Source organism: Lithobates pipiens, unplaced genomic scaffold, assembly GCF_037356315.1.
Source record: "Lithobates pipiens isolate NorthernLeopardFrog02 unplaced genomic scaffold, aLitPip1_a1.2 Scaffold_10, whole genome shotgun sequence".
In the NCBI taxonomy this organism is placed as follows: Eukaryota; Metazoa; Chordata; class Amphibia; order Anura; family Ranidae; genus Lithobates; species Lithobates pipiens.
This window is the reverse complement of record NW_027507686.1, coordinates 103624259-103647952: the sequence shown is the minus strand read 5'-3', so window position 1 is coordinate 103647952 and position 23694 is coordinate 103624259. Positions and strand designations below refer to the sequence as shown.

The window sequence follows — 23694 nt, the reverse complement described above, 5'->3', positions numbered from 1 at the left end:
AACATGGGTTTATAGCCCTCTTTTTTTTTTTTTACTCTATTCCAAAAAAATGAAGGAAAATAATTTCTCTTTCAGTTTTACTTTTATTATATAGAACTGTGTATCAGAAATAAAATGTCTGCTAAATGAGGCTCTTCCTGTTACAACTTATTATTGGATACAGTGAAATTTCTTTATGTATAACAATGCTTTTATTTTTTTTCCTATAGTTGTGGTGGGCATTATAATCCTTTTGCCAATAATCATGGAGCTCCTGGAGAGGCAGACAGTGTAAGTAGTTATTTTATTTACTTAAAGGGGCCCAGTAGATTAGGTGTGCTCTTGCATAATTCTTTAAACCCCAGTTCAATTTTCATGTAATGGTTTTAAAAGACTTTAAAGTGGTTGTGAAGTCAGAAGGATTTTCATCTTAATGCATTCTACCTTCTGTGTACAGCAGCCCCCCAATACTTACATGACCCCCATCTAGATCCGGCGATTTTGCAGCAGTGTCTTGGCTGCCCGGGACCCCCCTCCTCATTGACTGAGACAGCAGCTCAGTACCATTGGCTCCCGCTGCTGTCAATCAGTCAGCCGATGAGAGGGGGTGGGGCCGGGTCACAGCTCTGTGTCTGAATTAATACAGTGAGCTGTGGCTCGGCTCAGGTGCCCTCATAGCAAGCTGTTTGCTGTTGGGGCACTGACCAGGAAGGAGGGGCCAAGAGCACCATAGAGGGACCTGAGAAGAGGAGGATCAGGGCTGGTGTTTGCAACATCACTACACAGAGCAGGTAAGTATAACATGTTATTGTTTATAAAGGAAAAAGAATGAAACCACTTTAATGTTATTTAACAATAAAGGTGCAAATTCACTGCATCGCACCAAAGAAGTGCTTGCACTTTTTTTTTTATTAATTTTTTATTTTTTTTGAGCTGCGGATCACATGGATGTTTTTTACCATGCAATCCGGTGCAGGCAAACACACTACGTTTGCGACCTGCATTTGGGGTGTTAACTTTGTATTGAAACCCACAGCAGATCTCAAGGGAAGTGCGATTTGCATTTGGTGCGGTAAACGCGCATGGATCACTGTGTTTCCCACACCACATAAGTGTCCTTGCTTTAGACCTGTTGCCAGTACAAAGAAACACAGCAGAAATGTACATTTTTATACATATGTATTTAACCACTTGCTGATTGCTAATTGTATTCTTCTACATATTTTTGGTAATAAAAATTGCAATATTCGCAATGGGCAAACGTTATAGCATTTTCAAAATAGGGGAAAGATGTAGGCATTTTTATTATTATTATTATTATATATTATTTTATTTGTTTACGAATGCCTGTGATCAGCGTTATTTATTGGGACTGCGCTATTATGGGGGACAGATTGGATACTTTTGACACAATTTTGGGACCATTGGCATTTATACAGCGATCAGTGCTATATAAATGCACTGATTACTGTGTAGATGTCACTGGCAGGGAAGGGGCTAACACTAGGGGGCGATCAAGGGGTTAACTGTGTTCCCTAGGGAGTGATTCTAACTGGGGGGGGGGGGGGGGGCGGGACTGCCTGGGTGAGGAGAGCTCTCCTCACCCCTGACAGCACAGAGATCTGTTTGTTTACATTGACAGATCTCCATTCTGTCTCTGTGTCGAGAGATTGTGGGTGCCCGGCTCTGGCGGCGCACACGCGTTCCCTAGTGGTTAAAAGGCGAACCGACGTACAGCTACGCTGGTTCGCCCAGGGGAGCCAACCTGCCGCAGTACAACTGATTGGGAAGGGGTTAATCTGTGTAACCTCATCTTTTATTTGTACTCGGAGTCTTAACGAAATTACGAGAGAATGATATGAAAGAGCACAAAAGGAAAAGACCTGGGGTGTGCCAAAAGGTCACGTGGTCAGTATACCTAAAGGGGGCAAAAAAAGAAGACAATAGGGTAGTTTAACAAACAAGTTTATTAACCAAAACCATAACATCAGTCAGTTAAACGTCTGAAAGCCTGAGCCATCTCAACCTGCGGATCCGGGATGTATCTAGTAAAACATGCAGAGTTCCACCTCCCCAACTTCTTAATTACATGGGCCGGAATCCCCTGACGAAAAGCCGCGGAAGCCGCCCCTATCCTAAAAGAATGGCCTGAAAGCTCTGCCGGGTTCAAACCTAAATTAGACAATAACATCCGGCAATGCCTGGTGAACTGTGCCATAGTGAGGGGAGCATGAGGAAAGGGTAGCAACGGGCTGTCCCTCGGCTTGCCCGCAACCAACGCCCCGAGTTGATCCAAGACTGCCACAGGGCACCAGGCACCGCCGGTACTAAAATACCTCACATCCGTACCAGCCCCGAACTGCTGAGTTTCACACGCAGACAAATGCAAAATGTAATGGTCAGGACGCCTAACCAAAAGACCTACTGTGAGTACCTGTGAACCCAGGCCAGTACGGGTTAACTCCCCTGGCCTAAGAAACCCAAAAAAAGCCAAATAGATGGCAGCTTTAAGGACCAAACTGAGGAACCTCCCAAAAGGCAGCCTGTCCAGCAGCTCCGACATGCCCCGGAAAATGGGCCCTGTGACCGGTAATCTCCTGACCGAAGTAGGGGGGCTGCTCCTCAGGATGCCCCTCAGAATAACCTTAACAGCATGCGCTGAAAATATGGATGACCTATTTGGATCCTGCAGGGACAGGTGGTGCTGAACCCCTGCCAAATAAGACTTGATGGTGCCATGAGACAACCTCAAATGGGAGTGGCAGTAAACCACAAAAGCCAGCAGGAAACGTACATCATATCCATCGAAAAACGGAAATCGAGACAGGAAAATCTGGAAAGTATTCCAGGCCGAGGCATACGCCTTCCTGGTGTTTGCCGATAACGATACATTGATCAGTGCTGCAGCGTCCAGTAAATGGGATTTCAGTCCAACCTCAATAGTGACGGCTGCGGGGAAGGTGTGGCGAGAACATCTGCATCTGGGACTTGTTGGAAGAATAGTGGGAAGTTGAGCCGTGACAAAGCATCTGCCGCAACATTCTCCACCCCACTGATTAATTTGCAATGTATATGGAAATGGAACTGTAAGGACAACCAAATTAGCCTGCGCACAAAAGACATGATGACCAAAGACCTAGACCTGCCTTTGTTGATAATCTCCACGGCCGCCAAATTGTCCGTGGAGAACACCACCGTCTGCCCCGTCCAAGACCCACCCCATACCTGGGCCGCAGCCACTATGGGGAAAATCTCAAACAAGGCAGAAGAATCTGTAAACCCTGAGATGGCCAAAATCTCCTCCGGCCATAGTCCGGCCAACCAATGGGTGCCAAAAATGGCAGCATAACCTACCGTGGCAGCCGCATCCGACCCCACCCGAGGAGAGGAAAAGGATGCCGCTGGAATGAACATGGCAATCCCGTTCCAATTCCGGAGGAAATTATCCCACATGTGCAGATCCGCAAGTGCGGCAGTATCCAGCTTGATGCGGGAGTCCGAATCCGGGGCCGATGGTAATAATGCTAACAAACATGAAATAAAAGTTCTTCCCTGCGGAATAATCCTCATTGCAAAGTTCAACCCAATAACGATAACAACTCCACCCTGGAACAAGACTGTGAGAAATAGAAGGTATGAATACATTCCCTAATCCTGACCAGCTTGTCAGCCGGGAGAATGGCCTGCAAGGCCTTGGAGTCCAATATTATCCCTAAAAAGGTCAATGCCGTAGCCGGGCCTTCCAATTTCTTCACAGCCAGCGGGACATTGAGCGCCATGAAAACAGAGCACAACTTGCGCAGATCTACAGGAGCTGGCCCCGGACTCTCAATGAGGAGGAAATCATCCAGGTAATGGATGACCTCGTGAAAACCCTCCACCTGAACGAGAATCCAAGCCAGGGCCTGCACGAACGCATCAAACAACCAAGGACTGCTTTTCGAAACAAAGGTGAGCTTGGTAGCGAAATAGTACAGCCCCCTCCACTTCACCCCATGCCACTGCCAGAGCGATGGCATGATCGGAAGGAGTTTGAACACGTCCGCAATGTCTGCTTTGGATAGCCAGGTGCCCCTCCCCACTTCGATGATCTGCTGGATGGCCTGATCCACAGAAGCATATTTCAAAGAAAATTCCTCCGATGGGATTAAGGAGTTTAAACTAGGCACTGCAGAGCAATGAGGGGCAGACAAATCGTAAATCAAACGTAATTTATTGGAAAACTTCCCCTTCACCAACCCCAAAGGATTAACCCTCCAATGCTGAAAAGGAGACACCCAAAAGGGACCAATGATGAACCCCTTATCCAGCTCGGACTGCAGCAAGGAGTCTACCGCCCCCAAATCCACCATAGAGGTCCTGAGATTGGGATTCTCAAACGTACTTGAAGGCAGAGCAACAAAACCTGTATGGAACCCTTCCGTAAACCCATCCACCAGAAAAACCCTGGATGTAGGAGAAGGGTGAGTGATCAACCAAAACTCCAACAGATCCACATTGACCTGGCTCAGTCAGGTGCGCTTGCCCTGCCTGAGAGAGCAGGCAGATTTAGGATGGGCCCTGAAACAACCAGAGCAAATATGTAACAATCGACATTGACTGTAATTACAAACTCCATAATTAAAATTATTATAAATCTGCGACTTCCCCAGATACTGAACAGGCCGCCCCAGCTTGTCAACAGTGGCAGACTGAGTCGGAGCTGGTAAAGCACTGGGGAAACCCCTAGAAGTGCCCGGGAGAACAGGGAACTCAGTGTTGGGGCACCAGAAAGCCGTGTGAGATGATGACTGGCAAGTGGCGCAGACAGGAGACCTCAAACCGGCAAAATGACGGCAAAAGAGCTCAGTGTCCACACTACTCCAGTTAGTGACCACCCGATGCTGAGAAAACATGGCAGCAGCTTTAGCAGAAAACGAACGATGGTAGTCATAACCACCTCGCACCCGCCCTATAGCCGAATGATGGCCGTAGAGCAGGCGCTTTCGTCCGGGTGGCCGTCCCTGGACGTCCTAATTTTTACTTCCGCAATGCGCGCCGCCGCGGGCGCGCATCGGGGAAGTTCTGTGTTTGCCGTGTCCCCCGGGGACAGGCAAACGCAGATCGCTGTAAACGGCCGTTTACAGCGCGATCGGCGTGTCCAATGGGAGATGATCTCATATGTAAACATATGAGATCATCTCTCAGCGCCGCTCTCCCTCCTCACACAGACACAGTGTGAGAGGGGAGAGATGAACGGCTGCAGCGGCAGTCGTTCTGCTTTGATTTGATTTGATTTAAAAATAAAAAATAAAAAAAGTGCCATCCTGCCCCCAGTGCCATCTTTCATCAGTGCCACGTAAAAGTGCCATCTGTCATCAGTGCCACGTATCAGTGCCATTTGTCATCAGTGCCACCTGTCAGTGTCACGTGCCATCTGTTGTCAGTGTCACGTGTCATAAATGCCACTTATCAGTGCCATCTGTCAGTGTCACGCGTCATCGGTGCCATGTATTAGTGCCATCTGTCATCGGTGGCACGTATTAGTGCCACGTATAAGTGCCATCTGTCATCAGTGCCACGTATAAGTGTCATCATTGCCACGTATCAGTGGCATCTGTCATCAGTGTCACGTGTCATTGTCCTGGTGCTTCAAAAGTGTAATAAATAGTCAACAAGTTAGATGTGTAATTTATGTTCCTAGAACACATGATGGCGCTCCCTGCATGTTGGGCCTCTCTATGTGGCCAGGCTGTGAAAAAGTCCCACACATGTGGTATTGTAATACTCAGGAGGAGGAGCAGAATTTTTTTGGGGGTGTCATTTGTGGTATACACATGCCATGTGAGAGAAATAACCTATTACAATGACAATTTTGTGGAAAAAAAATAAATGAAAAATCTTAAATCAAATCAAATCAAAAAGCTCACTATGCCTCTTACTAAATACCTTGGAATGCCTACTTTCCAAAAAAGGGGTCATTTGGGGGGTATTTGTACTTTCCCGACTTGTTCGGGTCACAAGAAGCGAGATAGGCCACCAGTACATCAGATGTGATCAATTTTGTGCGATTCGCACCACAGCTTGTAGACTCTCTAACTTTCACAAAGACCAAATAATATCCACTAATTTGGGTTATTTTTACCAAAGATATGTAGCAGTATAAATTGTGGCAAAAATGTATGAAGAAAAATTAATTGCATAATTCTGTCACAGAAACAAAGAAATATGCGTTTTTTTTTTCAAAATTTTTGGTCTTTTTTCATTTTATAGCGCAAAAAATAAAAACCCCAGAGGTGATCAAATACCACCAAAAGAAAGCTCTATTTGTGGGGAAAAAAAGGACAAAAAATTCATTTGGGTACAGTGTTACATGACTGAGTAATTGTCATTCAAAGTGTGAGAGCACCGAAAGCTGAATATTGGTCTGGGCAGGAAGGGTGTTTAAGTGCCCAGTAAGCAAGTGGTTAAAAAGCCGTTCCCCCAAATTTGTGACCCAACTCTACCACCGCATACAAGTAATGATCCAACTCCTCCCTCCTGTGGGGGCTCATCGAGCAAACAATATCCCTGAACATACTGAATGCCAGCACAAACTCAGGGATCGAGAGCTTGCGGTTCAACCTATGATCCCTGGACTTGATGATAACTGACACATCGCCGCAAGCATAAGACTTATTGTCAGCAACATCATGAGCAGCAATCAACAAGGAAGCCAGATTAACATCCTTGCCCTCCAAAATATCCCTCCTGAGATTCCCCGGGATAAAGTGGGCTGGGGTGACCGAAGGGACATCAGAACTAGTACCTGCCACCACCTGAGCCGGCCCCGCCACCACGGGAACCTCAGCTCCTGCCGTAATCCCTGAAGCCGCCAGATCCACAGGGGTCGGATTAGGACTGGACTCCAGCACCTCCACCCTGGCCCGTAATTCCTGAAAAGAACCTGCTAAGGGTAACCTGGATCTGGGAAAGGGAAGAGGACATCGTACGCAGGGTGGCCTGCTCCACGCCAAAACCTGAAGAGGTGGGGAACAAGAGCCTAAAAAGTTCCGCCTTGCGGGCTGAAGCCGAGAAAGAGATCCCCCTAAGACGCAATTCTGCCATCAACCTCGGGACAGTCCAGGTCCTCATTGAAGGCGAGCTGCCCTGATCCGAACCCCTGGCAGGGAAAGAGGAAATAGAAGCAAAATCTCCGATGTCTGCAGCCTGCGACATATCCTAAATGAACTAAAACATATTCTAAATAAGCATGAAAACAACAACAACCTAATGGACCCTCCACCAACTCAGCCCAAGAACCCCCCCCCCCCCCCCCCAAACGCGGCCTTCCAAGACCAGAACCCTCCTAACTTACCGGAGGCCGAGAAAAACCTACAAACGTAGGCTAATTAAAAACGAAAACTCAGGCCTCCTGAACCTGAAAGCGTGACAGGTTCCCTTCAGCTAAAACCAACAACCGGGTGAATAGACTTGCCACCCGCCCTACGCCCAGTTAAAAACGAACCTCTGCACCCGCTATACCTAACCACGAGACACATGGCATAGCAGCGAATAACCCACATAATGAGGAAATGGGAAACCAAGAGAACAACAACCCCAAACCTGACTTCCCTTCGAGCACCTTCAACCTGGACAGGACAAGGCTTGCGACTGGCCCCTGATGCCTGCCCTACAACAAAAATACTAACGGAACTGAAAACCATGACAGACTTATCAAACGTGCATGAAACGTAAAATATAAAACTACGAGACCCAACCTACGAACCTGAAAAACGTGTCGGGTAATGAATGGAACCTACCCATCGAACCATGAACGAGCCCTGATGTGACTAAATGGCTGAGGAGACTTGCCGCTGCTCAAGACAATTAAAAACGAACATCTCAAACCGTATCACACCCACAGACGTGGTGGGTGACCCCGCAGTGGCGTGACAGCCCACCCCCCAACCAAAGGAGAAAAGAGAGAGAGAGGGGCGCCTCTGGGTGTAGATGTTTCAAAATGTATTTAATTTCAATATAAAAACATAAGATTTTGCACTCACATTTAGTAGGCAAAAAATAGGCATTTAAACACAGAGGGTCGTCTGGTATATCTGATTATGGGACGTCAGCCAGTAATCCGGTCCACATCTGTCATCTTATTGTTCTTTATTGCTCCTGTTCCTTTCGCATGGGGTCCACTACAGGTGTTTTTGCCGGCTTATGGTGGACACAAGATGTGCGGTCTTTGGAACGAGGCTTGGGAGGCAGAGATGACCAGGGCGCGGAGCTGTGACGTCAGAGGGTATGCGACACGTTTCTTGAGCGTGCGGGTCGAGGTTGTCGTACGACCGCGCTCTTTCATCAGGCAGAATCAGAATAGAACGAAGGGAACTCGGGATTTAAATAGGGGCAGGCTAGAGGCGGTAGGCGTGGTTGGAAACGGACTAGGAACAGGTGAGGGGACGTGGTTACGGCCGAATGTGTGAGGAGGGGAAAAACTAACGAGTAGTGAGGGAGGGGAGTGGAGGAAGAGAGAAAATAAAGGAGAGAGGGCGGGGGCAGCAGCGGGTTGGTAAAAAACGAGAAAGAAACATGTCTATGGGGAAATCTTATGTTTACATCAATAAAAAGTTCTCTGGGAGTGAGATCAAGAGTGGAAAAAATGGATCGATAAAAATCTATAAAACTCTATATATGTATCAAAGGATAAGAGGGTTAAAACGAGGAGTGTAGGTCTAATTGTATTGGACGTGAAAAATAGTAGAAAACTATAATAATAATAAAAAAATATAATAATAAAAAAATAATACTAAAAGTAACTATAAAAATAAAAATGAATATAAGACTAAAAATGACAATAAAATTAAAATAAAAATAAATATAAAAATAAAATAATATAAAAGTGAATATAAAATTAGAATAAAAATAAAGAAAAAAAGGTAAAAAAACAGGAGCGTACACCCACACACATAAACCTACAGGGACATGTGTAGGGAGGGGGGGGGGAGAAAGGAAAGGGGGGGGGAGGAAAAAAACGTAAGAGGAGGGGAGGGGGGGGGGGAGGAAAGGGGTTTGGCGGGGGAGGGGGGGGGATAGGAAGTATTACATTAATACAAAAAACATTTTCTAGATATACATGGGTACATATACGGACTGGTTTCAATACATGATTTTTTACAACACGTAATTTTTTACATAATTTTTTACAAGATAAGAAGAGAATATCATCACTAAAGAGATACGGTATTGGTAACATAGTATGCATAATAATATATTTGCCTAAAGCATTGGTGACTAGAACGAGCAGATAAATTGCAAAAGATATCTATATAGGTGAGGGGATGTTTTTGTGTAGAGTAATGTTGTGTGATAAGAACGGCACCATGGACGAATGGGATATCAGAGGATGGCGGCAATTTCGATACACTCGTTGATTCCCCCTGGGGAGAGTGCGTCGAGGGTATAAATCCAGAAGGTTTCGCAAGAGCATAATTTTTTAAATCTTTCCGCTGGAGGGAGATGGTTGGGGATCTGCTCAATGACCCAGACCTTGAGGCCTGATGTGGACCCCTTATGGAGGAGGGCGAAGTGTCTAGGCACGCTATGGGGGTCTGTGCCTCCTTCTATTAGTCTACGATGTTCGCCAAAGCGTTGTCTAATTGTTCTAATGGTGCGCCCTACATATATGAGACCACAGGGACAGCTTAGACCATATATTACAAAATCAGATGAGCAGTTGTAAAATTCTTTTAGTTCATAGGTTTTGCCCTTGGTGGTGAATTCTTTTTGTCCATGATGGACAAATTTACATGTTTTACAGAGTGCTTTGTGGCATTGATACATCCCAATAAGGGGTATCAGTTGTAGGGTTTTGGGAAGAATAGATTGCGTTTTTAATTTACTTGGTGCGATTTTGTTTCTCAAGTTTGGGGCCCTACGATAAGTGACAGATGGTCGAGCTGGGAGTTCAGTTTTCAAATGGGGGTCCTGCTGTAAAGTACTCCAGTGTTTTTTTAGGATTTTTTCCATAGTTTTATGTTCATTATGAAAGGTGGTGATGAATCTACTAGAGAAATTTTGTGGGGAGCGATCGGTCTTAGTCGCAGTTTTTTCTGAGAGGCACTGTTTAAAGGCGTTTTCTATGAGCGGGGTAGGATAGTTTTTTTCTTTAAATTTAGTTTTTAAGGTGTTGCTGGATTTGATATAGTCGATTTCTTTGGTGCAGTTTTGCCTTAGGCGCCAAAATTGTCCCTTTGGGATGTTTTTAATCCATTTCGGGTAGTGGCAGCTATTAAAGTGAAGGTAGGAGTTGCCCGCGGTTGGTTTTGTATAATTTTTTGAGATAATAGCATGACCTTCATGTCCCAATTCTAGGTCTAGGAATGCTATGGTTTCAGGGTTGGTATTAGACGTGAAGGATAGGCCATAGGGGTTATTGTTACAATGTTGAACAAAGGGGGGGATTAGGTCTGCTGCTCCATCCCAGATGAGGATAAGGTCGTCTATGCATCTGCCAAAGAAGATTATATTTTTTGAAAAGGGGTTATTTTTGTAGATGTAATGGGATTCCCAGAAGCCCATAGCAAGGTTCGCATATGAGGGCGCGAAATTGGCTCCCATAGCTGTACCTTGGATCTGTTGATAGAAGTTACCATTGAATGTAAAGTAGTTATGTGTTAGACAAAAATTAACGGCCTTTAGTACAAAGTCAGCTTGCCTCATATTCATTAGGGGCTCATTGATTAGGGAGTCTTCAATGGCTTTTAGGCCAAAGTCATGTGGGATAGATGTATACAGTGAGCTGACATCTAGGGAGAGCCAGGTATATGTTGTTTCCCATCTGTAGGGGGCTAGGAGTTCTAGGAGGTGGCGACCATCGCGAATATAGGATTGCAATTGTGTCACCAAGGGCTGTAGGAATTGATCGATGTATAGACTGAAGCCTGTGGTGACGCTATCCATAGCGGCCACAATTGGTCGGCCGGGAGGGTGGTGGAGATTTTTATGTACTTTGTGTAGATGATAGAAATAAGGGATTTGGTAGAAGTTTTTTTGTAGAAAGGCGGCTTCTGTTTTTGTGAGGATCCCTTCTTGGAGGGCGGATTTGGTTAGAGCCTTGGCTTCATTTGCAAAGATATTGGTTGGGTCATGAGTCAATTTTTTGTAGGTGGAATCATCGGCAAGGAGGCGGAGGGACTCCGCCACGTAGTCGGGTCTGTCTAGGAGGACTATTCCACCCCCTTTGTCAGCAGGCTTGATTACTAGGTCTTCATTATGTATTAGCTTATCTAGAGCTGAGATTTCGGAGCGGATTAGATTATTTTTGTATTTTTGATTTTTTGAAGATTTCGAAGTGGTGGTACATAATTTGATCATGTCCGCATAGACCACTCGATAAAAACTTTCAATGTATGGGCCTTTTGAGTGAGTGGGAAAAAAAGTTGATTTAGGTTTTAGTGATGTATGGGTAATGGGGGGGGGATGAGATGAGATGTTGAGTGAGTAATAGTGATGTCATTTCATCGTCATTAGAAATTTCTAAAGTGTCGATATCAAAAAGGGATGAATTGGAACTGGATCCTGTGTGGTCATGAGCTGGAAATGTGATTGGTAGGTCAGGTGGTTCTCTAGTCTCTTTTGAGTTTTTTTTCTTGTTTTATGTGGAAATGTCTTTTTAGAGTTAACGTACGTACGTAGTTATTCAAATCTTTAAAAATGGTGAAGGGGTTGGGTCTATTTATAGGTGCAAAATTTAGACCCCGACTGAATAATGAGATATCAGCGGGTGACGGATTGTATGAGGATAGATTAAAGATTTTTACAGTTTTTGGTGTTTTAGTATGTTTGCATAAGTTGGTCTTTCGTCCTCCTCTACAGCCTCTTCTGTGAGTTTTCTTTTTCGGGGGTTTGGGGTTGGAGGAGGACTTTTCACTAAAAAAGACAGTGATGTGGTCTGGTTTTCTATGGGGGGGGAAGGGGTATGGTAACTGGGTTGTGGTTAGTTTGTGCGGGGGTGGTAGGGGATTCTACCATGGTAGGGTTTGTTGTATTCGAGGTGATGAAGGTTGATTGGACACTCTTCTTATTCCTATTGTAGGGGCTACTATCTATATTTTCACTTTTATCTCTGTTATTATTTAAAGAGACGGTTTGTGTTATATTAATTTCGTGGGGTTCCGGTCTGGGCTCTGGGGGTCCTAAAGGTCTGTTATAAAACTGGTTAAGGGATTTTAATATTTCGTCCTTTCTCACTCTGTTCTTATTTTCATCTCTATTTGAGCTTAAATAGTAACGATGAGTGATGGGACCAAAAGGGTCAATGCTCATCAGCGCGGGGGGGGGGGGTTGTTTGTACAGTTTTTTTGTGGTTGAGTGGTTGATGTCGTGTTGTATTTGGGTTCTTGTTTTGAGGGGAGGGACATTTGACACAGGGGCATCAGGATTTTGTGGTCCATGATAATTTTTTGTTTTCCAAGAGAGGATGTGGTTTGTGTTATAGTCGTCTAGATCACGTTTGAATTTGCCTATTTTGGTGGTGATAAGGTCATCCTCTAGTTTTTTGGTGTTTCTCTTAAAGGATGTCCAGCCATGCAAGCCTGCTGACAAAGGGGGTGGAATAGTCCTCCTAGACAGACCCGACTACGTGGCGGAGTCCCTCCGCCTCCTTGCCGATGATTCCACCTACAAAAAATTGACTCATGACCCAACCAATATCTTTGCAAATGAAGCCAAGGCTCTAACCAAATCCGCCCTCCAAGAAGGGATCCTCACAAAAACAGAAGCTGCCTTTCTACAAAAAAACTTCTACCAAATCCCTTATTTCTATCATCTACCCAAAGTACATAAAAATCTCCACCACCCTCCCGGCCGACCAATTGTGGCCGCTATGGATAGCGTCACCACAGGCTTCAGTCTATACATCGATCAATTCCTACAGCCCTTGGTGACACAATTGCAATCCTATATTCGCGATGGTCGCCACCTCTCAGAACTCCTAGCCCCCTACAGATGGGAAACAACATATACCTGGCTCTCCCTAGATGTCAGCTCACTGTATACATCTATCCCACATGACTTTGGCCTAAAAGCCATTGAAGACTCCCTAATCAATGAGCCCCTAATGAATATGAGGCAAGCTGACTTTGTACTAAAGGCCGTTAATTTTTGTCTAACACATAACTACTTTACATTCAATGGTAACTTCTATCAACAGATCAAAGGTACAGCTATGGGAGCCAATTTCGCGCCCTCATATGCGAACCTTGCTATGGGTTTCTGGGAATCCCATTACATCTACAAAAATAACCCCTTTTCAAAAAATATAATCTTCTTTGGCAGATACATAGACGACCTTATCCTCATCTGGGATGGAGCAGCAGACCTAATCCCCCCCTTTGTTCAACATTGTAACAATAACCCCTATGGCCTATCCTTCACGTCTAATACCAACCCTGAAACCATAGCATTCCTAGACCTAGAATTGGGACATGAAGGTCATGCTATTATCTCAAAAAATTATACAAAACCAACCGCGGGCAACTCCTACCTTCACTTTAATAGCTGCCACTACCCGAAATGGATTAAAAACATCCCAAAGGGACAATTTTGGCGCCTAAGGCAAAACTGCACCAAAGAAATCGACTATATCAAATCCAGCAACACCTTAAAAACTAAATTTAAAGAAAAAAACTATCCTACCCCGCTCATAGAAAACGCCTTTAAACAGTGCCTCTCAGAAAAAACTGCGACTAAGACAGATCGCTCCCCACAAAATTTCTCTAGTAGATTCATCACCACCTTTCATAATGAACATAAAACTATGGAAAAAATCCTAAAAAAACACTGGAGTATTTTACAGCAGGACCCCCATTTGAAAACTGAACTCCCAGCTCGACCATCTGTCACTTATCGTAGGGCCCCAAACTTGAGAAACAAAATCGCACCAAGTAAATTAAAAACGCAATCTATTCTTCCCAAAACCCTTCAACTGATACCCCTTATTGGGATGTATCAATGCCACAAAGCACTCTGTAAAACATGTAAATTTGTCCATCATGGACAAAAAGAATTCACCACCAAGGGCAAAACCTATGAACTAAAAGAATTTTACAACTGCTCATCTGATTTTGTAATATATGGTCTAAGCTGTCCCTGTGGTCTCATATATGTAGGGCGCACCATTAGAACAATTAGACAACGCTTTGGCGAACATCGTAGACTAATAGAAGGAGGCACAGACCCCCATAGCGTGCCTAGACACTTCGCCCTCCTCCATAAGGGGTCCACATCAGGCCTCAAGGTCTGGGTCATTGAGCAGATCCCCAACCATCTCCCTCCAGCGGAAAGATTAAAAAAATTATGCTCTTGCGAAACCTTCTGGATTTATACCCTCGACGCACTCTCCCCAGGGGGAATCAACGAGTGTATCGAAATTGCCACCATCCTCTGATATCCCATTCGTCCATGGTGCCGTTCTTATCACACAACATTACTCTACACAAAAACATCCCCTCACCTATATAGATATCTTTTGCAATTTATCTGCTCGTTCTAGTCACCAATGCTTTAGGCAAATATATTATTATGCATACTATGTTACCAATACCGTATCTCTTTAGTGATGATATTCTCTTCTTATCTTGTAAAAAATTATGTAAAAAATTACATGTTGTAAAAAATCATGTATTGAAACCAGTCCGTATATGTACCCATGTATATCTAGAAAATGTTTTTGTATTAATGTAATACTTCCTATCCCCCCCCTCCCCCCTCCGCCAAACCCCTTTCCTCCCACCTCCCCTCCTCTTCCGTTTTTTTCCTTCCCCCCCCCCCCTCCCTACACATGTCCCTGTAGGTTTATGTGTGTGGGTGTACGCTCCTGTTTTTTACCTTTTTTTTTCTTTTTTCTTTTTATTCTAATTTTATATTCACTTTTATATCACTTTTATATTATTTTATTTTTATATTTATTTTTATTTTAATTTTATTGTCATTTTTAGTCTTATATTTATTTTTATTTTTATAGTTACTTTTAGTATTATTTTTTTATTATTATATTTTTTTATTATTATTATAGTTTTCTACTATTTTTCACGTCCAATACAATTAGACCTACACTCCTCGTTTTAACCCTCTTATCCTTTGATACATATATAGAGTTTTATAGATTTTTATCCCTCCATTTTTTCCACTCTTGATCTCACTCCCAGAGAACTTTTTATTGATGTAAACATAAGATTTCCCCATAGACATGTTTCTTTCTCGTTTTTTACCAACCCGCTGCTGCCCCCGCCCTCTCTCCTCCTTTTTTTCTCTCTTCCTCCACTCCCCTCCCTCACTACTCGTTCGTTTTTTCCCCTCCTCACACATTCGGCCATAACCACGTCCCCTCACCTGTTCCTAGTCCGTTCCCAACCACGCCTACCGCCTCTAGCCTGCCCCTATTTAAATCCCGAGTTCCCTTCGTTCTATTCTGATTCTGCCTGATGAAAGAGCGCGGTCGTACGACAACCTCGACCCGCACGCTCAAGAAACGCGTTGCATACCCTCTGACGTCACAGCTCCGCACCCTGGTCATCTCTGCCTCCCAAGCCTCGTTCCAAAGACCGCACATCTTGTGTCCACCATAAGCCGGCAAAAACACCTGTAGTGGACCCCATGCGAAAGGAACAGGAGCAATAAAGAACAATAAGATGACAGATGTGGACCGGATTACTGGCTGACGTCCCATAATCAGATATACCAGACGACCCTCTGTGTTTAAATGCCTATTTTTTGCCTACTAAATGTGAGTGCAAAATCTTATGTTTTTATATTGAAATTAAATACATTTTGAAACATCTACACCCAGAGGCGCCCCTCTCTCTCTCTTTTCTCCTTTATCTACAGCATTCCAGGAGCCAAAGTTTCAGCTCTTTTTAGGTGGCAGCCCTGCATGTGGTTTCATCTCCCCCCATCCTCCCTTTTTACCCCCCCCTCCCTCTATTCATGAACTAAAGAACTTTCTATTTTTACTACTATTTTTATTGTTATCTATTTCTGGACTTGATAAAGTAGTGCATCCCCTGCACTCACTGCTACACGTAATCTTATAGACTTCGCTTTTTTCCAGTGGGAACCTAATATTTTTGACTTGCGCCAAATACTTGTCTCACCCCCCAACCAACCCTTGGCCTGAGTAACCTGACCAGGAAACCTCAACCCACCCCACCCCCCGAAAGAACTGGAACCCCCCAACCTACAAGCCTTAGGACATGAAAAAACACACTCGAACCCCAACGAGGGTGACCCACCCCCCAAAACACTGCAACGGGAGAATAGATAGTTAACAGGAAACGAGGAAAACCTTGACCAGCAACGAGAAACTGATGAACGTGAGACTCCTACCTGCAGAAAAAACAAGTTATATGGAAACAAACCCCAAACGCCTGAGCAGGTGAATTGCCCAAACCTTAAATGACCAGAAACAACCCCCCTACCTACCCCCCCCGCAAGTAAACACGTACCCCAATGATATGCGGTTTCTCCTTATCCCTAACAAGTGCCTACACATGTCCACTTTAATTCCCAACGTTCAATTAAAACCATTGTCCTCTCCCTTTTTTTTTTTTCTCGCTTCATGAACGCAGCCCCCCCCCCCCCCCCCAATATGCCCCTTATAGCCGTGATGCATACCTCCCTTGAAAAATGTATCTATTTTTAATTTATGTATTTTTTTTTCCGCATGCATCTTCTATTTATTTGTCATCCCCTTGCTTGCATTTTTTTTTTTTCCATATGGCACTCCACCTCCCCCCCCCCCCCACACACCCCCTACGGCCACAAAACCCATATGCCACTCCTCCGGCATACCAAAGGACCCCATCCCCACCTTTCCCCAAGCCTCGACACTACCTTCGTGAAGAGGCGACAAATGACCTGTCCGAAACCTCAGCGCGGAGCCGAGGGTGGCCGAGAGGAACTGGGAAGAGCCAAAGAACAGAGAAACCCAACCGCCGGCGGAACCAGCCGATTGCTGACGGAAGCAGCCGAAATGCCGACGGAAACAGCCGAAAACCGCCGGAAATCGCCGAAGACGCCGAGACCTCGTGGAGTCAAGCCGGAAATGACGAACAGCCGTAACAAAACACTGAACACGCCGACAGGAGCAAGGAGGAGGAGGGTGGGTTTAAATACCCCCCGACTCCTCCTACAAACTCAGGCCCGCCTACGGCCGGCCTTCTTATGTGTTGCAAAAATGTTTTTTTTATTAACCACTTCAGCCCCGGAAGATTCCCCCTTCCTGACCAGAGCATTTTTTGCGATTTGGCACTCATCTCTTTAACTGACACTTGCATGGTCCTGCGATGTTGCACCCAAACAAAATTTACGTCCTTTTTTTTCCCCCACAAATAGAGCTTTCTTTTGGTGGTATTTGACCACCTCTGTGATTTAAACTTGTGTGTGTATATGTATGTATATATATATATATATATATGTATGTATATGTGTGTGTGTGTGTGTGTGTGTGTGTGTATATATTTATATATATATATATCTATATATATATAATATACATGCAGACACACAGCCCTCAAATTTTCCTCTCGCGAGTGAAAAATGAGAGCTGGTGAGGAGATGGGCTGCCTGGGAGCAGGAGGGTGACCACCACCGGCAGACCAGGTTGACTGGGAACCGTTCTCCCAGCAATCGGCCCGGGGGAAGAGAGCATAGAGGAGGAGGAGAGCTGTGGGATCACAGAGTGAGGATAGCATGCTGTTACAGCTTACATTACAAATGCCTCCGCTCTGCTTGCCGTCACACATAGCCCTGCCTCCTCTTGACCTGCGTCTGTGATAGACAGAATGTGGGTCCAATGCTGGGATGCATTCTGTCTATCACAGGCTCCAGGTTAGGAGAAGGCGGGGCTGTGTGTGATGTGACCAGAGCGGAGGCAATTGTAATGTTAGCTATAGAAGCATGCTATCCACCCTCTGTGGTCCCGCGGCTCTCCTCTTCCTCCAGTCATGATCCGGACACCCTCTCTCTTCCTCTGCCCAGGTGAGACTGCAATAGTAGGCAGTGGGCACAGTGTGGCTGCAATAGTGGGAGTGGGCACGGATGTGGCTGCAGTGGTGGGCACGGGTGAGGTTGTGCTGAGGGGCACTGATAAAGTTGTGGGTAATATTTATTTTTTGTAACTTAATTCTACATAAAACATTTAAGTGTAATTTCATGAGATAATTTGAGAGTGTGTTTAGGGGTAGAATTAGGGGCGGGGCAGGGTAGGGGTTGGGTGGGGCAATTGGTGGCGAGTAACTCTTGAGGCCTGGCTAGTAGTTAGGACTTGAAATTTCGAGCCCTGTATATGTGTGTATATATGTATATACACACACAGTTTTGCTCATAAGTTTACATACCCTGTCAGAATTTATGATTTCTTGGCCATTTTTCAGAGAATATAAATGATCACACAAACCTTTCTTTCACTCATGGTTAGTGTTTGGCCGAAGCCATTTATTAATCAACTGTGTTTAATTAAAAAAAAAATAATAATAATGACAATAAACTACCCAAATTACCCTGATCAAAAGTTGACATACCCCAGTTCTTAATACTGTGTATTACCCCTTTAACATCAATGACAGCTTGAACTGTTTTGTGGTATTTGTGGATGACTCTTTATCTTCTCAGATGGTAAAACTGCCCATTCCTCTTGGCAAAAAATCTAAAGTTCCTGGAAATTTTTGGGCTGTCTTGCATAAACACAACATTTTTGAGATCTCCCCAGAATGGCTCAGTGATATTGAGGTTAGGAGACTGAGATGGCCACTCCATAACCCTTTTATTCTGCTGTAGCCAATGACAGGTCGACTTTGCTTTATGTTTTGGATCATTGTTACGTTGGAATGTCCAAGTACGTCCTATGCGCAGCTTCCTGGCTGATTAATGCAAATGTTCCTCCAGTATTTTTTTTTATAACATACTGCATTCATCTTGCCATCAATTTTGACCAAATTTCCTGTGCCTTTGTAGCTCACACATCCCCAAAATATCAGCGATCCACCTCCGTGTTTCTCAGTAGGAATGGTGTACTTTTCATCATAGGTCTTGTTGACTCCTTTCCAAATGTAGCGTTTATGGTTGTGGCCAACAAGCTCAACTTTGGTCTCATCACTCCAAATGACTGTGCCAGAAGGTTTGAGGCTTGTCTTTGTGCTGTTTGGTGTATTATAAGCGGGATACTTTGTGGCATTTGCATAGTAATGGCTTTCTTCTGGCAAATCGACCATGCAGCCCATCTTTCTTCAAGTTCCTCCTCATTGTGCATTTTGAAAAAGCCACACAACATGTTTTTAGAGAGTCCTGTATTTCACCTAAAGTTATTTGTGGGGTTTTCTTTACATCCCGAACAATTTTCCTGACAGTTGTGGCTGAAATCTGGTTTTAATGGAACCCCTCATTTTCCTCTTCTTGATTCGAGTTTGAACACTGCTGATTGTCATTCTCAATTCCTTGGATATATTTTTTTTATCCCTTTCCTGTTTTATACAGTTCAGCTAACTTTTCCTGCATATCCTTTGATAATTCTTTTGCTTTCCCCATAACTCAGAATTCAGAAAACTCAGTGCAGGACTGGATGAAAGATGCAAGGGTCTGTCAGGAGTCCAGAAACTCATTGACCTTTTATACACACTGTTATACCTGAAGGTTTCCACATGTACTGTCACTTTAAAGCTGGCTCCACCCATAAGTGATGACAAGGGTCATAGTAGCCATCTTAGAGCTGTTGTGCTTTTAAGGACATTTTTCCCGCACAATATTTATTAAGTAATTTTTAACGAAGATATTTTTAAGATACAGAATCAGTCTATATGACACAGTCTATATATGTGAAACTTATTCACGGAGACGAGTGATCATACAAAATAGCTACATTTATTGGTTGACAGAAAACAAATAATTACATGAAATATTAAAATACAGATTGCATTACTTTATCATTTTGACAATTACTGGAAACACCCTCCAACTGGGCGTAGTAGTACCTTGGACACCATTATCACCATTATCACTTCTCAGTAGAATCAATAACCTTTTGATAATTGACAATTAAACAGAATGTCTGTATTTCACACATCCAACCGTTACTATACTGCAGGTAAGTAAGTGGTTAACAATGTGAAATAAATTGGACATTTGTTTGTCAACAAAATTGGCATCTATGCAAAAATAAATTTATAATGAAAAATAAATTTAGAGAAAAATCTAAAAGGCGGTTATTGATTCGGGAGAAGTATTTCAATAATAGAATATTCAAAAACATCAATATTTAAGAGAACATAAAATAGATGATAAACATATATTTACCCATTTCCAATATGGCTATTAGTGTGGAGTATTAGTTACCAGGAATTTTAAGATGGCTGCCGTGGCTTCAACATTCCAAGGAGCAGGGATCTTCATGAATGTAAAATGTGTATTCATGCATGTCTTCCAGTGTCCCTTCTCAGGGGGGGTCCCTAAGCTTCCCCCTCACTCTCTCCCCCCAGCTCTCCTCCGAGCTTCCTCTCCTTTTCTTCCATATTTTTAGTTCTTAAATATCCTTTTAAACAAAAAGATCATAAAATTTTACTAAGTTCTGCCCAGAGGGTATGTGTTCCCTCCTCATTGGCCGGCAGACTTAATGGTTCGTTTTCCCGGGAGTCTCGTGATTTTAAGGTAATTACACCTTCAACCACCAGGTGTCTCACCTGTGTTTGGTGTTTTATTCCTTTAAGTTAATCTTTTTCTATTTCTATAATATACGTTCGTTGTTTATATATGTTCTAACGAATATATTTCGAGTGTTCAAGAATTATGGCATAATATAAAATACGCTTTAACATAAATTTCAATAATCACTTGCATAAAATGGTGATATATATGTATATCAATGTATATCTGTTAATCTTTAGTCCATTTAGAAAGGACACAGGTTAGATATATATCAAACAAATCACATACAATTATTATCTATATGGATACACGTAGAATTCGGGTATCCAATCAATATTTGTTTATCTAAACCTAGGTTAAATTCTTATACAATTCTAATCATGATTATATGTTTTTTCATAATACTATTTTGTTGCTAAAACACTTCTACTTATGATCACATTTTCATATACAATCTCTCCATGACAAATTTCCCCAGATCACTAGGTACCAAACCACAATATCTCCTTGTTGACCCATGTATAATTTGAATGGCTTAGAAAAATATGGATGATACTGGTATATGAATCTTACAGCATGTTTTGAGACAATTGTACTATAGTAAGATATCATATCCCTGCTTCTAATATACGTATATTATGATAAAAAAAAATACACAATTTTCAATGTTTCCTCGTAGTGTCTTCAAATGAACAGTGAACATTCATGCATACAGTCCCATTGTTTACTTTTCTAATAGAGGTGTCTTATTTGCCCTGTGGGGGAGATCTCCATTTCGTATCTTAGCCATTGTCTCATTGGCATCTGAGTCCATATTGAGGTTGACTTTAGGATATCTGTTCACTCTCTAATACAATCGGTTTATTTATTTAAACTTTCCTTGACTTAAAAGTTATCGTGGCTCCAGTCTGAGTTAGCTTGAGACTTTTGTTTGTCGCAGCCCAGCTTTTCAAGGGGTCATATAAATTGGTCACCTAATTCTGATGGGAGGGGAAAGTGGTCCTTTGGTTTGCTGATTTAAATGTTACCAGGCTCTCTGACAGTAAATATTAAATGTATTATTATGATTTTTTCTTAATGAATTCACAACAGAGCACATGTAAGGAAGCATAATAGGCTATACCTGTCTTGAGATACGCGTTGGAGTATACCGTGAGTACTGAAATAAAAATTGGTTGTTCCAGACCAGAGTCTTGTGTGTCTCACAACTCAGAGAATATGACAGTGACGACAAGGATGGGATTTACAAAGTTCGCAGAGTAGCCTCTACCTGTTCTTTTGGGGAGTACTTACCTACTCCACTGAGAGATAAGTTTGTCATGGGACTGAACAGTGAGTCTAGCCAAAAGAGACTGTTAACAGAGACAGACCTTGCCCTTACAAAGGCAATTGAGATGGCTTCAGTGATGGAAATGGCTGTGAAAGGTACAGTGGAATTGAATCCCCAGGGCATAAGAGAAAAGGTGAAACAGGACGTTTTCAGAAGAGCAGTCAAGCAAACTGTCGTAAACTGGAAATACAGACCCCCAACAAGCCGGTAGTCAGCTTGCTACTGTTGTGGGAATACAGACCTTGACCACAAAGTTTGTGGGTTTAAGGATCAGACCTGTCATAATTGCGGTAAGACAGGCCATCTTAAACAAATTTGCCCTAGCAAGAAGGTGCAAGATAAACAACCTTTCAACCCCAGGACAAAGACATATATGTTGGGAAGATATACATCATCATCTGAGTCAGAGGATGAGGAAGTTATCCACAGATTAGACATACATCATATGAATTCAACACCCTCCGCAATGATTGTAGAGGTAACCGTTGAGGGAAAGAAACTCAAGATGGATGTAGACACAGGAGTAGCAGTTTATCACCCAGAAACAATGGAGACAACTTCAGAACTGAACTGTCCGCCCGACACCAATCAAACTGCAGACATACTCAAAACAGATACCCACTGGGTTAGGCAAAAGTACAGGTATTGTACAAGGGTCAGACAAAGAGACTGCCATTATATATCCTAGAAAATGGGGGACCCCCTTTCTTTGGGAGAGACTGGATTGCTAACTTTGGTATGCCAGACATCACTATAAACCCCTGTAACACTATTACAATTCCATTAGGAGATAGAGGGAAGTGTGGTGTCCCTGAAGCAGCACTTCCCAAAGATCTTTGATGACCAGTTGGAGAAAATAAAGCATGACTGTGTGAGACTCAAGCTGAAACCTAATGCTCAGCCTAAGTTCTTGAAAGCTCGGACAGTATCTTTTGCACTCCGAGCAGGAGTGGAACCGGAACTAAGTTAGCTGGAGGAACAAGGTGTCATCTCACAGGTAGGGGATAGCGAGTGGGCATCACCAGTTGTACCAGTAAAGAAAGCAAATGGGGACTTACGCATTTGTGGCGATTTTCCTCATGGCCCTGAACTCCCAACTGGAGATAGACCAGTATCACCTACACAGAATAGACAACATTTTTGCCTCTCTTGCAGGAGGTCGGAAGTTTACCAGGCTTGATCTCAGACAAGCATATTTACAGTTTGAGGTCCATCCTCCTTCCTGCAAGTTTCTAACCATCAACACCCACAAGGGACTGTACAAATACAATCGGATAGTGTTTGGTGTAGCCTCCGCCCCAACCATTTGGCAATGAAAAATGGATGAGATTGTGGCGGACTTTCCTTTCAGGTAGTGCCTGCTAGATGACATGCTCATCACGGGACGGACAGAGCAGGAACACAAGCGGAATGTGGAGCTTGCGTTGGCGAGACTCCAAGAGCAGGGTCTAAAAGGGAACTTGGCAAAATGCCAATTCATGATGTCTAAATTGGAGTTTTGTGGCTACCTTGTGGTTGTGGATGTATACACACCATGGAAGCCAAGGTTGATGCTTTAGTCAAAGCTCCAGCCCCAACCAACGTCCAGCAGCTGGGATCATACCTTGGCTTGCTGAACTATTACCACAAATTCCTGCCAGATCTGAAACGGCACACACCTTGTTTCCGTTGAACAAGCTTTTGGAGAAACACTCCAGATGGGACTGGTCGGCTGCATGCCAACG

The 23694-nt window shown here is 43.6% G+C and overlaps 1 protein-coding gene across 3 annotated transcripts in view; it reads left to right on the top strand.

The window, feature by feature from the left end:
• Window positions 1-23694, top strand: part of CCS (copper chaperone for superoxide dismutase) — a 341687-nt gene that overhangs the window by 149452 nt on the left and 168541 nt on the right. For all 3 annotated transcript variants that reach the window (XM_077457073.1, XM_077457065.1, XM_077457058.1), the window contains one exon: window positions 210-270. In XM_077457073.1, coding sequence (XP_077313199.1) covers window positions 210-270 — 61 coding nt within the window. The remainder of the gene's footprint in view (window positions 1-209; window positions 271-23694) is intronic.